Here is a 13,464-nt window from a genome sequence, read left to right as displayed (position 1 = left end):
AAATGTAGAGTGATCAAGGTAAACACCCGTTGTTAACCTCTTGCCTCCATATATATACATGCATACACATGTATGCTCACAAATACATATGCCCACAAATATGTGAACATTTACATCATACACACACCAAATTTTTTTTTTTTTTTTCTGAAAACAGGAAATTCTGGAGAGACAGTGCTGTGGTTCAGAGCACATATTGCTCTTTCAGAGGACCAGGGTTCCATGGTTTACTGCATCTACCTTGGGTGGATCACAACCACCACCTGTAACTCCAGCTCCAGGAAGCCAATGCTCTTTTCTGTATTCAGCAGGCACCTGCACTAACGGTCACATACCCCAACCCTTACAAGCACACATAACACATAATTAAAATAAACTCTTTGGGCTGCCGAGATGACTTGGTGGGCAGGAGGCCCCTGCTGGCAAGCCTGACAAACTGAGTCTGATCTCTAGGACTCATACAGTGGAAAGAGAACTAACTTCCAATGTTCTCCTTTAACTTCCACACACAATACACAACAAGTATGTGTGTGTACATTTGCTAAATAAACAAACAAATAAACAAATAAATAAATGAGGAATGTAACAGTGGGGAGGTGGGAAGACAAGGACCAGACGGCAGGACAGGAAGGCCTGGGAGGCTTAGAAACAGTCATTTCTGACCCTCTTACCTGGGGACCCAGCCGGCGGCCTCAGCTATGTGTGTCTGAGTGACCATTGCTGGTGCAGAGGGATATGGACTTCCAATCAGAACACTTCCTGAATTGGTAATTCTCTGTGGTGTGCTTATAATCTGTAGAGTTGGTAACAAGAAAACAAAATTAAGTATTCACGCCTTTAATCCCACCACTAGGGAGGCAGAGGCAAGTGGACCTCTGTGAGCTTGAGGCCGGCCTGGTCTACAGACTGAGTTCCAGAACAGCCAAGGCTACATACATAGTGAGAACCTGTCTCAAACAAATGAGTAATTTAGAAGGAAATATTTAAATTATTACTTTAAAATATGTAAATGGGAGCTGGAGATGGATCATGCAGTTAAGAGCACTGGCTGTTCTTCCAGAGGACCTGGATTTGATTCCCAGCACCCATGTGGCAGCTTATAATTGTCTGTTATTCCAGTTCCAGGGGGCCCAATGCCCTCTTCTGGCCTCTGCAGGCATCAGGTGCACACATGGTGCATAGACACACACGCAGGTAAATAAATTAATTAATTAATTAAATAAACAAACAAATAATAAGATGTTGCAGTGCTAACACAGGGAAAGGAAGTGCTGTCTGAACAGCTCTTCATAACAATCACCTATACTATCTTTACTACCTTTGATTTATTCATATCCTAGCAACTTAAAACACCCGTATCCTGATTCCTGGCATGATATCACAATGTAGATTCAAGTAAGTAAACAGCACTTTGGAAGGATTAAACTGGTAACCGACAATGTCTTACCATCAGAAAAATGGTAGGCCTATAATCCCAGTACTATGGGAGCTGGAGAGATGGCTCCTTGGTTAAGAGTGCTTGCTGTACAACTATAAGGACTGGAGTTCGAATCCCATCAAAATAATAAGTTGGGGAAACCACACACACCTGTAACCTGACCCCAGCTCTGAGGGAAATAGGGAATGGAAAGATTGTTAGGGCTTACCAGCTTCCAGTCTAGTCAAAAATATGCAAACCCTAAATTCAGGGAGAAACCCCGCCTCCTATGAATAAGCAGAGAGAATATAGGAAGATAACTAATGCTTGTTTCTGGCCTTCAAGCACATGTGTGTGTAACACACTCATACACAAATAAATCTTTAGTCCTAGTACTTAGGAGGCACAGGTAGGAGGGTCTTAGAAAGTTTGAGGCCAACAAGGGCTTCCAAAAGAGACACTGTCTTAAAAGCAAACAAAAGCTTTATTTGAAATTAAATACAGAAACTGTATTTAGTAGAACCTGATTTATGTGACCCAGGACAGGAGTGAGTTTGATCTTCAGAACCCAATATACACCCAAAGCCACTATACAACCTGATTGTTACAGGATGCATGAACTAAGTTCCCTGAAAAAGCACGCTTACATTCTGTAGACTGATTTGAACTCCAGACACTCATGACAGTGGAGTTAGAATGTTGCAGATACCACTAGCTTTCACTAAACCAAAAGACAGCATCTGAGACCTTCAGAGTTTTTCTTGTTTTGCTGTAACCTGTGTACCTGATGGCCCCAGGAGTGAATGCATTGACTGGTTCTTTGTTCTATGACTACAAAAACCCATGCAACCACTTCACGGGGACATGTCATTTGGAACAAGTTGAATTTGTGTTCCCATGCCATGGGCCACTCTTGTCTCAAAATAAACTCTCTCATTTCCTTTGGGGTGCGAGTTGTGTTTTGCACGGACAAATGTAATTCTATCTTCATTTTTCCCTCTTCCAACTTTTTTTTTTTTTTTAAAGATTTATTCATTTATTATGTATACAGCATATATGACTGCAGGCCAGAAGAGGGCACCAGATCTCGTTACAGATGGTTGTGAGCCACCATGTGGTTGCTGGGAATTGAACTCAGGACCTCTGGAAGAGCACTCAGTGCTCTTAACCTCTGAGCCATCTCTCCAGCCCCCCTCTTCCAACTTTATCCCATATCATTAAATAAAGTATTCTTGTCAAGCATGGTGGCACAAGCCTATCACTTGAGAGGTACATACAAGAGGATTACCACAAGCTCAAGGTCAGCCTGGTCTATCTACATAGCAAGTCAAATCTATTCTAGGTTGCACAGTGAGACCCAGTATCAAAAAACTAACTACATACATGTATATATACATGCATGTATAAAGTGGAGCTGGGATGTAGCTCATCTTAAGTAGAGCGTTTTCCTAGCATGCATGAAGTTCTGTGTTTGATTCCTACTGACCCCCAGGACCACATAAGCTGGATGTGATGGCCCAGGCCTGTAATCACATTTGGAAGGGGGCAGCTGGAGGATCAGAAATTCAAGGTCATTCTTGGCTACAAAGTAAGCTTGAAGACAGCCTAGGCCACATGAGACCATCTTAAAATACATAAAACTTGTACCATGTGAATTTAATATCCTTAATTACTACATGTATATGGATTTTTCAATTATTCAGTTATAATTAGTCAATTACAAATAATGTTAGCCATTTCTTGGCCTTAATTTCCTTTCCCTTTTGTCCTTTTGTTTGTTTGTTTCTTTGTTTGTTTTCAGAGACAGGTTTTCTCTGTGTAGCTTTGGAGCCTGTCCTGGAACTCCCTCTTGTAAACCAGGCTAACCTCGAACTCACAGAGATCCGCCTGCCTCTGCCTCCTGAGTGCTGGGATTAAAGGCGTGCGCTACCACAGCCAGGCACCACTTTGTCTTTTTAATAATTGTTTTCTCATACTGCCCCAGCTGGCCTGGCACTCTCCATGTAGGTGGGGATAACCTTCACCTCCTGATCTCCCTGCTTCTACCTACCAAATGCTGGTGAGCTGCTACTGCTGACCTCTGTCTGACCTCAGTCCTTCAACTATAAATTAAAACCTTGGAATGTACTACTTTAGTGTCCCACCCGCATCCACCAACCACAGAACTAAGGAGTGCCAGCAGGCAGTATCTGAAACCTATAGTACAATTCTCCCTGCTAGCTGATGTTCCCATCAATGTATCTGGTGACTATAAAAGTCTATAAAACTTCTTCACGGTGAAACATGTTATTCAGGAGGTAATACAAATCATTTTCCTGCACCATGGCCACTCATATTATCCTCAAAATAAACTTTTATTTCCTTTGAAGTGACAGCTGTGTTTTGTGTTAGAATGTGTAACCAAAACTGCTTTTTAGGGCTTATCATTTTCACTGGTAAAAGAACATATTTTTAGTAAAAGATGAAATAATACAAAATATTTGTTACTAGGTAATAAAAAGTTTTTCTTGTCTTTGCATAGTTTTTGTTTCATTTATTTATTGGTTTTTGGTTTTGTTTTTGAGACAGGGTGTCCCTATGTAGTCCTGGCTGTCCTGGAACTCACTCTGTTATCAGGCTGGCCTCAAACTCAGAGATCCACTTGCCTCTGCCAAGTGCTGGTGTTAGAGGTGTGCACCACCACCACCTGCCCCCCACCCCTTTTTAACTTAAGTGGTTTTAATGAGCTGTCCGACATAACCTTGGGCATTTGAATACTTGGTGCTGTCTGGGAGGGAGGTTCAGGGAACGTGGCCTTGCTGGAAGAAGTACGTTAGTTGAAGTGGGTTTTGAGAGTTTCAAGATTCCAACCAACCCAGTTCATTTGGTGCCTGTCCTGGATCTCGCTCTGTAGCCCAGGCTGGCCTTGAACTCACAGAGATCCACCTGGCTCTGCCTCCTGAGTGCTGGGATTAAATTGGTTATCATTTGTGCTTGCATCTAGCATCACACTGATTTGAGCTTAGGGAAATGTTAGTACATACAGATGCTTGGCAAGTAATTTTATCAAGTTGATTTTATAAATAAAAACCAAGAGATCGTAATCTGACAGATGTCTGAAAATTTCTACCTGCAAAATAAAAAACGGTATTAAGAAGGTATTAAGAAGGGCTGGAGAGATGGCTTAGAGGTTAAGAACATTGGCTGTTCTTCCAAAGGTCCAGAGTTCAATCCCAGCACCCACATGGTGGCTCACAACCATCTGTAATGAGATCTGGTTGCCTCTTCTGGCCTGCAGGGATACATGCAGACAGAACACTGTATACGTAATAAATAAATAAATCTTTAAAAAAAAAAAAAAGAAGAAGGTATTAAGAGCTGTGAGGTGGAGGCAGGAGGATCAGAATTCCAGGCTAGCCTGGACTATAGGATACTTTGTCTTAAAAGAAACAATAGGGTAGTAGGATGGCTCAGCATCAACCCTGAAGATCTAAGTAAGTTAAAGCCTAGAGACCCACATAGCGGAAGAAAAGAACTGATGCACGACCTCTATACTACCTCTGTGGCACTGGTGTGCTTACACACATACATACATACACACACACACACACACACACCAGACACAGTCTCTAAATTAAAAACAACAATAAAAATAATACTAAATAATATTCAGAAGTCTGCTTCATGAGAAAACATGACATTGATCATGTGTATTCCTTTCATAAAATTCTGCCTTGCATTCAAACATGTTCATACCCACCAGTCCACACAACTCACCTTCCTACTTCCATTTACCTCAGTGTAACAGCTCTAAGGCAGAGAATTACCACAGCACCTATTTCCCACATCCTTCTGTAGGTCTATACAATGCCAAGAGACACTCACAGAAAAGCTGGAAGTGCCTGTTGGAGTTTGTAATCCCAGCTCTTGAAAGACAGACACAGATCTCTGTGACTGTGAGGCCAGTCTGATCTAAAGACCGAGTTCCAGGCAGTCAGGACAACACACTGAGACCCTATCTCACAAAACAAAAACAGTAACATGAAGGACAAAGTTCTCACTAATTTTATCATACACCAAAATGTTCTCTATTAAGCAGAATTTGGATATGGACAGCTTAGAAGACAAATGTGAGGTTTAGCATGAAGCTCACTTTCAGAGCATTCGCCTAGCAAGCATAAGACCCTAGATTTAATTCCCAGTACTGGTGGGGGTGGGGTGGGGGGAATCAAATACTAACAGAAGGAAGTATTTTATCAGTCTGTCTAATCTACTTTGTTCCTACAACAGGAGTCTCTACAAAACTGTTCTAAGCACTCTAATTCAATGTTTCACTTATATAGTATTGTTACTAAAGAATTCCTCTCTGTTATTGGCAGCCTAGAGCTTAGTGTTACTGATTTAAGGACTCTGGAGGATGAGAGGGAAGACATAGGGAAAATCGGTTTTCTTTATTGAGAATAACTCTGGAAAGGAATTACTAAGTTTTAGTTTACTTTTTCTTTTGTTTCTCAATGTGAAACTGTGACATTTTACACGGCAGTTTCTTAACATTTTCTTTTCTTTTTTGAGACAAGGTCTCTCTTTGCAGCCCTGACTGGCCTGGAATTTGCTATGTAGACCAGGCTAGTTTCAAACTCACAGAGATCTGTCTGCCTCTGGGTCCTTAATACTTTCTGAGTGGACAAACTGGAGAGATGACAGAGTAGAATTTGTAATGCAAATTCAAAACGCACTTTCTTTTAAACAGGATAATAGCAATGATCATGAAGAAACGAAACAAACGCTGGGTGTGGTGGCACACTTTCAATCCCCACACTGGGGGCGGAGGCAGGCCGATCTGTGAGTTCAAGGCTAGCCTGGTCTACACAGTGAGACCCCCATCTCAAAACCAAACCAAACCAAACCACAGACAGACATGGATGTGCAACACCTGCAATACCTGCTGCACAAGAGGCTGGGGCAGAACTGTTCAGGAGTTCCAAGCAACCTGGGTAAGCGAGTAATACTCATCTCAAAGCAATCTACTTCCGAATGCAGAATAACCAAAGCAAAGTAAAATTCAATCTACTTCCAAATGTAGAAAAATAAGTTACATGGACAATGAGTCAAAACATGCATATACAGGATTTCTCTGTGTAACAATTCTGGCTATCCTGGAACTCAGTTCGTAGACCACGATGGCCTTGAACTCAGTGATCCACTTGACTCTGCCTCTCAAGTACTGGGATTAAAGGTGTGTGCCATAACTGCCCAGGTGACTCAAAGCATATTTTATATCCTTGAACCTTAATTTTCAAATTCCAAATTCAAGTAGGAGTTAAAAACCTACCTCCAGGCTGACAAGAAAGCCATGTTAGGTAAAGGCTGCTTGCTACCAAGCCTAATGACCCGAGTGAGTTTAAGTCCTGGAACCCACATGGTAGGTAAATAACTCCGAGTTCTCTGATCTCCACATGTACATGCTGTGACGAATGTGGACAGACATATATACATATGAAAATAAGTGTAAGCATACCTCTAATATTTTAAATCTTAGAACCAACTATTCCTCAAACCCAAACCTCAAATATCTTTAATTTAATCTTGTCTGTCATTTCTAGGACAACTGATTAGTTAGGCTAGGAAAATCAACAGTAACTAAATACCCTCACAAAGAAGACTGCTTGTCTTCAAAACATCTCTGAAGCACTACTGCCATCTACAGTTAGAGAAAGCTGAGAGCATATTTATTCTGAAAAAGAATTTTCATAATTATAAGGTATTATATTCAATTAATATGACGTTTTTGTTTTCACTAAGTGTGTAGTTTCTATTCTTCTGAAATAAGATAGCCATGAGATCATTGTAATATACATATGAATATTCATAAGACATATATCCTTTACATGATAAGCTGTGAGAAAAGGTCGAGTCTCCTAACTGAAGCAGGCACTGCTAAGCTAGCTGCCCAGGCCTGAGGGGTGGCTCAGCACCCATGCCAGCACCTTCAACTCCAACTCCGGGGGCCAATGTCCTCCTCTAGCCTCTATCAGCAGCACCCCAGCTCTGGGGACTAAACCCAAGACTAGCCCATGTGAAGCAAGTGTTCCATCACTGCTCTATCCCCAGACTAGACAATGATTACAAGCGACAAGAAGAGCTGACAAATGGTTATTCGGCAGGCAATGGTGCCTGCTGCCAAGCCTGAGCTCCAGGATTCATTCCCTGGAACCCAACGTGGTAGGAGGAGAGAACGGACTCCCGAGCAGTACTGTCACCTCTACACATGCACTTGAGTGCACACACACACACACAAAAGGCCGTAGAAAAGGAATTTTCGGGCTGGAGAGATGGCTCATAGGTTAAGAGCACTGACTGTTCTTCCAGAGGTCCTGAGTTCAGTTCCCAGCACCCACATGGTGGCTCACAACCATCTATAATGAGATCTGGCACCCTCTTCTGTGTACATAATAAATAAATAAACCTTAAAAAAAAAAAAAAGAATTTTCATTGGTTGTGAAACACACAAATAAATGCAAAAAAAAAAAAAAAAAAAGGGACAGTAACCAGGCAGGTATGTGGAACACGTCTTTAATCCCAGGTGAATCTCTCAAAGTTTGAGGGAAGCCTGGTCTAGAGAGCCAGACCAGCCAGGACTACATAATGAGATCCTGTCTCAAAAAATAAAATTTAGCCAGGCAGTGGTGGTACATACCTTTAATCCCAGCACTCAGGAGGCAGAGCCAGGCGGATCTCTGTGAGTTCGAGGCCAGCCTGGTCTACAGAGTGAGATCCAGGAAAGGCACCAAAAAACTACACAGAGAGACCCTGTCTTGAACAACAAAACAAAACTTACGTATTTATTAATTCGTTTGTTTATTTAATGTACATGGGTGTTTTGTTTGTATAGATGGATTATATCACTTGTATTCCTGGTGCCCCTGGAAGCCAGAAGACTTCAGATCCCCTGCAACTGGAATTACAGAGATGGTTGAGCACTGCCATGCAGATGCCAGGAATTCGACTCCGTTCCTCTGGAAGAGCAGCCAGTGCTCTAAACCACTGAGCTCCAGCCCCCCAATTGAAATCAATTAAAATAAAAAAATAAAGTGACAAAGGCATCAAAGAAAACAGAAGAAGCCTCTAACTCCAGCATTTGGGAGGCTAAGGCAAGAGGATTCCAAGTTCAAGGTCAGATTTGGCTAAGGAAGGAAAGAGAGTAATGGTAAGATTTTAGCTCTGAGCTCTGACCTCTCAGCTTTCTCTTTTATATTGGTTCTGTGTTTCCTATTTTAATAATACGATTGGTTACATCTACAGAGGGGGGCAAATGCTTAGCCACTGTTGGACAATTTCCCCTGAGCTACTTTCAAATTCGGACAATTTATTTGAGTCTCAGTCTCTATGGGGCTTGGGGATAGATTACATTTTTCACATACTTTTACAGTAAATTGTTTTATCTTTAACTTGAATTTTGCAGATGATTAACTGTCTTCACCTGACCAAAACAAAAGTCATTCTTATAACACCTTATAAAGACTTCCAGTAAGTAAAGAAACCAGTAAGAATGTAAAAGATAGTTCTACCTAAACTTTGAATTCAACATAATCCACAGAATGCTGTTACCGACAAAATTTATTGGTACTATTCTATATTAAAAACATATAAACACTGACAATGAAGAATTTTTCTTTAATATTTAAATATAGTTCCTTTGAAATAATCAATTCAGTGGGTAAAGGTATTTGTCACCAAGCCTGACAACCCGAGTTTTGATCTCAGGAAAGAGTAATTTAATGCAGCTGTAATTATAAACAAGGTTTTCTGAGAGTGCTCCATATCTCAAGGTCTAGCAGAGTTAATGAACAGAGAAACACACATTTACTTTTCACTCACTATTTCTAGGTTAAGAATTAGAATGGCATACTGTTGTCCCCCCACCCTCCCTCTTCCCCTCTTCTTTCCTGCTCTGTGCCGGGTCCCTCTCTCCCTCCAGACAGGGTTACACTATGCACTCAGAACTCACTAGGTGGACAGGTTATCCTGAAACTTGTGGTAATCCTCCTGCCTCTGCCTCCCAATGAAAGTTCAAGTATGAGCTGGCCTACAATAATCCTTCAATGGAAAAAAATTGAAATCTATAGCTCCAACTAAAAATTCAATTTAATTATAGTGGCACACACCTATAAATTCAGCTACACAACCAATTTATATGAGAATTCATGGTTTCCACAAAGGTTATTTCATAAGAAAAAGAAAACAGAAGGCAGGTAGAATATAATAATTTCAAGTTAATTAAACAACAAAGGAGAGGCTGCATAAAGGGAGCAAAAACCTTAATAGTACAAATTCAGAACCCACAGATTAAAATATGTTAAAACTAAACATTAAGAGCATAAAAATTTTTATTAATACTTAATCAATTACAAGCACATAAAAGTAAAACTTTTATTTAGAATAAATGAGATAACTAAAATTAAAGGGAATATTTTGCCAAACATCTTCAGCGTAATTATTCTATAAATTAGTCTTGCCTAAACACAATGTCAATAATAAGATTTGATAGTTTTCTTACCATTTGGGGTCCAACATTCACATTTATTGGCCCTAAGGTTTTCGGTAAAATCTTTGTTGGTGAGTTGGTGCTGGAAACTGGAAATGCAACAAGTGAAATGTTACCTGAAAGGACAGCAAAACAGGAAGTCAAAGCTCTGAGTCTCAAGTTGACACCAATGGTCCGATCCCATTCTGCTAGTTTACGTTGAGATACATACTATATCTGGGGCAGTGGTGCACACTTTTAATCCCAGCACTGGGAGGGGGAGGCAGGTGGATAGGAGTTCCAGGACAGCCAGGGATACACAGAGAAACCCTGTCTCAAAAAAACCAAAGAAACAAAACAAACAAACAAACAAACAAACCAAGAAGTCTTAACTGAAAATACATACAAACCTCTTTGTTGGAGTGAATATAACCAGTTGTTAAATAATATTTTTTGTATTTTACAGGAAATTTATGAAATAGTTTATCTACTTAACAACAACAGCAAAAAAGCTGCAGCATCATAAAACAGTGTTTTATGCAGGTACTTTACAATATTTTTTGTGATGCTGCTATCGTACCAGAAACATTTTCTTTTGTTAGTTGCTTTTTAAACTTAGCCACTTAAAAAAATCTGACTGGGCAGTAGTGGTGCATATCTTTAATCCCAGCACTTGGGAGGCAGAGGTAGGCAGACCCCCAGGTTTAAGGCCAGCCTGGTCTACATAGTGAGATCCAGGATAGCCAGGGCTACATAGAGAAACTTAAAAAAAAAAAAAAATCTGTTTATGTCCAGTTTGCCTCAAACCCATTCCAAGTTGTGAATTTGTTTTCCAATGAAATATTACAATAGACAAAACCAGATGGATCTTTATTACTTATATAGAATAATGTATGGAGTATAATGTACATAAAGTATCCAAATTTATAGTATATTCATAGTAAAACGTATGGTTTTATTAGCATATGTTAATTATACTTAATGATTTCCAGTATGTCATTTTCTTATATGCATATAATGTATCTGAGCATATTCACCTGGTCTTCATACCTTCTCCTGTCTTTCTCCAACTCCTACTTATCTATTTCATTTCATGTCTTTTTTTCTTTTTGTGATCCAATTAGTTTCATTATAGGTAGCAGGTTATTTGTAGGAGCATGGGTACCTTTCCAGAGTTATGCCACTGAAGAAAACATCTCTCCCTCCAATAATCATTCATGACCTATAGCCCCTTGGGCGGGAAGCTCATGATTCCCTCTCCCCACTCCATGATGAGATGCTGAATGGCCCAATAATGTGTAGGTCTTATATAGGTCATCATAGCCATGTCGCATCCAGAAGACATTGCCTAACACTCTGCCCCAACCTCTGGCTCCTCTACTCTTTCAATCCCTCCTTCTACAATGTTCCCTGAGTCTTGGAGGGAGTGAGACAGAGGCTCCATTTACACATGAACATTAAACAGTTACTTGTTCTCAGCATTATGAGAAACTGTGAGTGTCTGCAGTTACTGCTTCAAAAAGCAGCTCCTGAGACCAAAGCTGAAGCAGCTGAGGTTCGTGTTTTCAGAACGCCAAGTGGAGAGATTTGGGGCCGTTGTTATTGTTGTTGTTGTAAGCGTAGCCTTTAATGGCTGAGCCATCTCTGCAATCCTATTTGGGGCTTTTTTAATGTTTAGAAAAAATATCTAATTAGTTTTGTTATTTGTTGTTTTGAGATGTTTCAATCACAACAAAAGTATCACACATTCTAAGCCAGTGCCTACTGCTGACCTCCACCCCACCCAGCTCCATAGTGACAGAGAGCAGGAGCAGGAAGACCGATGCAGTGATTTCAACGCCTTTAACACTTTACAATTGCAAGCTAATTTAGCACAGTAGTTACAAAACACAAAACCAAACACACTTCCCTCAAACACAAACAGTGGTTACATTTTAAATTACAACAATTACTAAACTTTCATGGACTAACAGCTTCTCATGTTTCACCTAGAAGCTAACAATATAATCAAAAAGGACATCACCCAGCAAGGGTATGAAAAGGCAGCCAGTACTAAAATGATACCTCGGGGAAAACCAGAAACTAACATTTAAGAACTGACTAGAAAGACACCTCCCTTAGTTTCCTTCTTTAGATGATCTAGATCCTCAAACTTCCAAAGCCTGATCATTTGCAGGCATGGTGGCACACACCTTTCATCCCGGCACCTGGGAGGCAGAGGCAGGTGGAGCTCTGAGTTCAAGGCCATCCTGGTCTATACAGTGAGTTCAAGGACAGCCAAGGCTATACTGCGAGACTTTATCTCAAAAAACTAGAACCAACAAAAAGCCTGATCACACTCCTTAACCTCTTTCTCTCACTTCTCAGTCCTCAGCAGACACCCATCACCCAGTTCAGCAGGGAAATCAGAGTATCCACACAAAATTACACCACATCCTCTTGTCTGTAAACCTTTATTCCTAGTTACTTCTCTTTCAATTGCAATATTCCCCATTTCTTTTATAAATTTAATATTTATATGTATGAGTGTTCTGCCAGCCTGTGTCTGCATACCATGTACGTTTAGTGCCTGCAGAAGCCAGCAGAGGGTGCCAGATCCCCCGGAATTGAAGTTACAGACAGTTGTGAACCACCACGTGGGTGCTGGGAATCAAACCAGGGTGCTAAAGAGCAGCTAGCTCTTACTTAACCAGTCAGCCACCTCTTCATCCCCCAAGTCTTAAATGAATGACTTCCTTCCTCTCTGCTGCTTGCATTTTTCCTCAGAAATCTCATAATGCTTAAGGAATAGCTCCCCCCCCCCCCCCCAGACAGGGTTTCTCTGTGTAGCTTTGCGCCTGTCCTGGAACTCACTTTGTAGACCAGGCTGGCCTTGAATTCACAGAGCTCCTCCTGCCTCTGCCTCCCGAGTGCTGGGACTAAAGTTGTTGAATCCAAGGTCAAGTCTCAACTCCAACCCCAGTTACCTCTCGGCAGCATCTGACCTGACCACACTCCCGGGAACTCTCTGTTGTTCAGCACCGGAGCCACTCTCTCCTAGTCTGTTTCTGGCCAACTGGCAGTTCTGGTTCTGGCCGGCTGGCTCTCCTCTGAACTCTTCTGGAGTCCTCAGCTTCAGTCTTCCCACCTCATTTCTCTACCTTTCCTGACTGGATAAACAGATCGCAGCCTCATGCCTTTAAATATACGGAAGAGTCTGATGTTTCTCTGGATCACACTCAGCTCATGTCCTTCTTAGATTGTCAACAGGACACAACTGAGTCATCTGAGAAGAGGAAACTCAACTGAGAAAATGCCTCCATAGGACTGGCCTGTAAGCAAGCCTCTAGAGCACTTTTCTTGATTAATTACAAATGCTGAAGGATCCAGGCCACTAGGGGCGGGGTTGTATAAGAAAGGCAAGAACAAGCCAGTACACAGTGCTCCTCCATGGTCTCTGCTGCAGTTCCTGTCTCCATGGCTCCTGCCTTAAGCTCCTGGACTGACTTCCCTTCAGGATGGACTGTGACTGGACATGTAAGCTGAAATAACCCCTTTCTCCCCA

The 13,464-nt window shown here is 41.2% G+C and overlaps 1 protein-coding gene across 30 annotated transcripts in view; it reads right to left on the bottom strand.

The window, feature by feature from the left end:
* Tfdp2 (transcription factor Dp-2) overlaps positions 1–13,464 on the bottom strand; it is a 128,904-nt gene that overhangs the window by 34,750 nt on the left and 80,690 nt on the right. For 25 of the 30 annotated variants that reach the window (XM_015994092.3, XM_015994090.3, XM_076576855.1 and 22 more), the window contains 2 exons: positions 9,954–10,057; positions 672–793 (listed from right to left, as the gene is read on the bottom strand). In XM_015994092.3, coding sequence (XP_015849578.1) covers positions 672–793; positions 9,954–9,956 — 125 coding nt within the window. In that variant the 5' untranslated portion in view covers positions 9,957–10,057. The remainder of the gene's footprint in view (positions 1–671; positions 794–9,953; positions 10,058–13,464) is intronic. The other 5 variants (XM_076576841.1, XM_076576842.1, XM_076576846.1 and 2 more) reach the window with 1 other exon arrangement.

This window comes from Peromyscus maniculatus, chromosome 7, assembly GCF_049852395.1.
Source record: "Peromyscus maniculatus bairdii isolate BWxNUB_F1_BW_parent chromosome 7, HU_Pman_BW_mat_3.1, whole genome shotgun sequence".
NCBI lineage: Eukaryota > Metazoa > Chordata > Mammalia > Rodentia > Cricetidae > Peromyscus > Peromyscus maniculatus.
Note: the sequence above shows the minus strand (reverse complement) of the source record. Positions and strands in the feature narration are given on the sequence as shown.